The following is a 5,457-nucleotide window of genomic DNA, read 5'->3' as shown; positions in this document are numbered from 1 at the left end:
AATGGCAGCGTCGTTCGATTTTCACGCGTGGAATAACAATTACTGGCTGCGACCGAGGAAGAAATCTAGTTGACACTCGGGCGCGGGCAGCTAGGAGGGACAGAGAGTACCGAACACGTGGTCCGTGAGGGAGCCAGTTAGTGCAAGCGGTTTCCCACCCGAGGTGCGTGTGTCGACTAGCTACACCCCTGGCGCACGTGCGTGCGTGTATTTTCGCGAACGGTGCACGTGTGAGTGACGAATCGCGAGTGAAAGTGGCGTGGAGAGAGACTAGTGACTTTTTTCCCCGTGTCACGAGCCTCCTGCGTTTTCGTCCAGCGAAAGCTGTCCCTTGACAGCTGAAACTTGACAGCTGAAGCTGAATCTTGGGCGTCCGATGTCGACGGCCTCGCACCTTGAAATGTTGACGACGAAGCTCACCGATGTCACCGATGTCGCCGATGTGAAGCTCAGCGTACGTTCGTGCGGCGAACGATACTTGGATCGTCGTTGGAATTCGGGGAATTAACGCGGTGCTCCATTTTTCGTCTGTTACGATCGGAGTAAATACGAGTGGCGAGCGCTGTGGCGCCACCTGGCGTGCTACGTCCCTGGCGTGGCTGGTCTGTTGACTCTGGTGGTGTTTATTCGCGCTTGTCTCTTGCTCTCTCTCTCTTGCACCGGGCCATTTGTGTTTGGAGGATCGCGAATTTGTTGCAATGTGACGGCAAGATGAATAAAGATTAGCGTGATGTCGGACCTGTGCACGCGCCTTGCAGCGGGTGCGCGCCCAGATCTCGATCCGAAGCCCCGTGGAACCTCTTGAAACAGGTTGAAAATCAGCGTGAAGATGCCGGCAACGCGACCGCACAGGTGCCCATTGTTGTCGCTGGATTTCAGACTTTTTCACGAAACCGCGAATTCGGGCTCACCAAGGGGTTCGCGTCTCGTGTTTCGTGAATTCTGAGTGCCCCCGCGTCGCTGGGACTCGCGGATCGCGTTCAACGACATTGTAGGTTAGGTTACCGGCACATAACCTTAAACTAACCGTAGTGCGCGAAACGGCTCGTCTAACCCGGAGATATAATCGAAACGCGGCGTATCAGTGATCATCTACGGTTGTGTGCAAAGTGCGAAGACAAGAAGACTGACGGTTCCTGGTGAGTGCTGATTCCTACCGAAGTGGGTGATCGGTGCAATGGAATGAGCTGGGTGATCGCAGGACAATGAAGGCTAATGGGACTAACAATGGTGATTTATGTTTGTTTCTTGGTTTATATAGAGTATCTGGATCACCTGTTTTGGGTGTTATTGTGTATTGTTATTGTATGTTGTAATGTAAGAAGTCGTAGTTTAGAATTTAGGTGTTCCTGGATTGTTTATATCGAATAGATATATTCTCCTTATGGTTGTAGTGCACCGAAGGCTGGAATGTGTTATGATTTAACAGTAGTTAGTATTATGTATAACAGTTAATATGTTGATGCTATGTTTTCTTACTTGTTAGCAATGTTAATCGTAACACTTACTGCTTGAAATTAATACCATAAGTAGAAGCGAAAGTTATATGTGTATCGTTAGAATTTTAACACGTTTAGAACTGCACAGACTAGAACATAGTAGAACACCAATAGCTTTTACATTTCTGGCCACAAAGTTCAAAATTTGTTTCTCTATAGAGTGAAACAATTAGAATTCTTTTAATGTAATATCATATATTGTTTGTCATGTTGCAGTATATACTGTTAATTAATATTATATAGGGCATTTTGCTCAAAATATCTCATCAAATTACTTTTACTGGTTACAAAGATACAAAGAAGTGTCTCGTATGTAATTTCAGTCGATTTAAAGTAGTAGGTGGTACATTTAGAGTAAAATATCCTGTATACTTACACTAACATTCTTTTCAATGATAAACATAAGCTCTGCTTTTTCTAATTTCTAGACAATTGTTCATCTATATGTTATATCTATACCATATAGATGGAAAACTAAATGTGATTTAGCTTACTACCACTTAGGAAGTAATTTTAACTTAGTTACTCTAACTTATTACTGTCCAGGCCATGAGTAATGAATTTTTTTGTAGCTTTGTGTCAAAAATTGTTTGATATATTCTGGAATGCAATGCATGCACCGTATTATTTTACATATTGAATTTTGTTATTTCTAAACCAAACTTTGGAGATAAAAAATTACTCCAATTTTTTCAAACAATTTCATTGTAATATTGTAAGCAATTGCAGTGTTTCAATTCACTTTCATAACATTTTTTCAATTTAACTTAGAGTTGGTAAAATGCAATGTTGATTGGAAATATTAGATTTAGATCATTCGTGCACTATTAGTACTCGACGAATTCTTTTGAGAAATCTGTGCAATTGTTACGGAATATTATCGCATTTAAAAATGATTTTGGAAAAATTTATTTAAACTTTTTATTTTATTTAAAAATTTATTCAAAAACATTTTCGCGTTATTTTGAATATGAGTATAAAATTAATTTTATTTAGTATTCGACTGTGTCGAATAATAATTTACTACCCTTGGCCTAGCCTGACACTAATGCTCGTTGTAGAAAAGTATCTATTATTGAGATAGAGTAGTTTTCGAACATGTCGTTTGTATACATGCTGATTAGAAACGTAGTTCATATTATTAGGTTGTCCGAAAAATTTCTTTCGTGAGTTGCATTCAATTATTTTCTGATGCAGTGTTTCTATAAATAGACAATCTAATTTCTTTGTCATTGATGCTGTAACAGTAACGAAGCGAAATGAATCGTACACAATTCAAACATAAAATATTGTGTATATATTCATTATTAAGAAACTTTTGCGACAACCCAATATATTTTTGAGGCCATGCATTGAGGTTTCGTTAGCAATCTAGGTACATTGTATCAGAGATGGACAAAACCCTAGGCTTCGAATAAATCTGAAAATTTGAACATTTTCCAAAGAAGGAAACGAGACAAACACATCGGCAAACTTCAAATTTATTCGAAGGGGTTTAAGGGGTCCTAGTGTTTCGCCCATCTCTGTATTGTATTATAGATACCTTCCCTCCACTTTTCCATTATCACTACACGATTGGCGTTGATTACCTGGAATCAGTGATGGGTAAAACCCTAGGCTTCGAATAAACCTAAAGTTTGCCGATGTGTTGTCTCGTTTCTTTCTCTGGAAAATGTTCAAAAGAGGAAACGAGACAAACATATCGGCAAACTTCAGATTTATTCGAAACCAAGGGTTTTGCCCATCGCTGCCTGGAATCCACGATCCTGGGATCCACGTTCTACCACTTTTCCTCCGTGACCAATCCCGTCACCGTACGATTCCCGTTTGATTCCTCAATCTTGTGTATGGGAGGACACCCCAGTACCGATAGTAACGGAAGCGCAATGTTTCGAATTGCAGGCTGTAGCCGCCTGAACACGCCATTGGCAGCCACCACCACACTGGAGGATCCGGGAACCCCAGCCTCTTGGAAGGGCCCGCCGCCCGGCTCGGAGGCATCACCCTTTACACCGAACTCCGTTGGCCAGGGTGGAGGCCCTGGGTCCGGTCCCTACAACAGCACAGGTGGTCCACCTAGCAATGCAGCCTTCCAAGGCCCGAGTCCCTTTCCTGGCAGCGCCGGCAGTCCAGCGGGCGCGCCTCCTTATCAAGGACCACCTCCTGGTTCCGCGACGCCTCAGTACACCGCGTCGCCGGCACCCAGCGGTTCCTCGACACCCGGTCCGGGACCACCGCCGAATTCCGCGGGCTTTCCACCGCCTCCGAACAATTCCGGGCCCCCTTACAATGGGCCCGGTCCCAGCCCGTTCGGATCGCCGTCCGGCGGACCGCCGCAGTTCGTCGGCCGACCAGGTTCCTCGGGACCACCGTTCGTACCTCCAGGAGCAGGGAATCCTCACTTTCCTTCCCATGGCCAGCCGTTCGGCGCGCCTCAATACGGTATGCCTCCTGGCAGCCCGTTCGGACCGGGACATCCGATGACAGGACCCATCGGACCCGGCCATCCAGCCATGATGGGACCCGGAGGACCTGTGGACAGGATGGACCAAGGGTGAGTCGACGATCTTACGTTTTCAAGGCGGTCCTTGACAAGGAATCCTTGGCACTGGGAGGTTCTCGCAATGTAAAGGTTTGGAGGAGGAATCGACTTGGATAGGGAAAGAGATTTCTCTGTGAAACTATTAGTTTGTCTGGAAAGTCCGTGGCGATTTTTGGTAGGTGGTACACGTTTGTTTATATTGAAATGGTTGAAAGAATTAACGTGGGTGTATCCCTTAAAAGGTGGAAAGGTTGTGGAACAATATGGTATTTATATGCTTAAATGTATATCGGAATTCAAATGTGCATTTGAATTTTTCGTAAAAATTGCCACGAACTTTCTGGACAACCCAATATCAAGGACATTCATTCGTGCACGTTAGAGTCTGACAACGTTTTTACTGCGGTTTTTGGTGGAAAAGACCGAGCGCACGGGTGCAACCGATTTGAAATTAGTGTTGCAAATCGTTTGCGCTCTTTGTTTTACCTACTCCACTGTCTTTGTTTTGCCTAGATCCACGGTCGCATGCAACTATGTAGTTTCAGAGTGGTTTGAAACTGATCAGTTGCGTCCGTGTGCGATCGGTCTAAATTAAATATCCTTAATAACTGACTTCATCCTTCGAGTCGATTCTCTCGCCAGATCTTCCTTGCAGAGCCTCCTAATTCCCAAGGAATGCTTATTCGACGCGAGTTCGATTTATGAAACAGTTATTATATCCCACATCCGCGGCTCGATGTCTCTATACGCTTCCCGGAAAGGTTCTGTTTGGTAAATCGAACCACGCAGCAGCTTTATTACTGCATGCCGATCGATCATTCCCGCGATAAGTTCTCGCTCGGAGTTCGTACCGATAATGCAAGGGAGAACGTTGCACGCAGCGTTGTTATCGCGCGCGTTCGGAGTAGGCCTCGAGACCGCAAGTCCTGAAAGACTTGCGCAGCGGAAAACGCGTCCACTAGCGATGGGATCAAATGTCTTGCAAGCAGCTTCGAATTTGGAGGAGATTAATGGAGGAGAAAATTAGGATAGTTTCAAGTACAATCGAACTAAGCAGATTCAAAACTAAATATACAGTCACATACAGTCACATACAGGGACATACAGGCACATACAGGGACATACAGTCACATACAGGGACATACAGGCACATACAGGGACATATAGGCACATACAGGCACATACAGGGACATACAGGAACATACAGTCACATACAATCACATACAGGGACATGCGGTCACATATAGGGACATACAGGACATACAGGACATACAGGACATACAGGACATACAGGGACATACAGGGACATAGAGTCACATACAGGGACATACAGTCACATACAGTCACATACAGTTACATACAGGGACACACAGTCACATACAGGGACACACAGTCACATACAGGAACATACAGTCA

General features: G+C 44.6%; 1 protein-coding gene across 2 annotated transcripts in view; it reads left to right on the top strand.

The window, feature by feature from the left end:
* Nucleotides 1-658: 658 nt before the first annotated feature.
* The window catches only part of LOC128893021 (LIM domain-binding protein 2), a 175,582-nt gene continuing 170,783 nt past the window's right edge, over nucleotides 659-5,457 (top strand). For both annotated transcript variants that reach the window (XM_054153731.1, XM_054153729.1), the window contains exons 1-2: nucleotides 659-1,230; nucleotides 3,402-4,053. In XM_054153731.1, coding sequence (XP_054009706.1) covers nucleotides 1,206-1,230; nucleotides 3,402-4,053 — 677 coding nt within the window. In that variant the 5' untranslated portion in view covers nucleotides 659-1,205. The remainder of the gene's footprint in view (nucleotides 1,231-3,401; nucleotides 4,054-5,457) is intronic.

The sequence above is a fragment of the Hylaeus anthracinus genome, unplaced genomic scaffold (genome assembly GCF_026225885.1).
Source record: "Hylaeus anthracinus isolate JK02 unplaced genomic scaffold, UHH_iyHylAnth1.0_haploid 2, whole genome shotgun sequence".
Taxonomy (NCBI): Eukaryota; Metazoa; Arthropoda; class Insecta; order Hymenoptera; family Colletidae; genus Hylaeus; species Hylaeus anthracinus.
The sequence above is the reverse complement of the archived record's forward strand: the minus strand, read 5'-3'. Positions and strand labels throughout refer to the sequence as shown.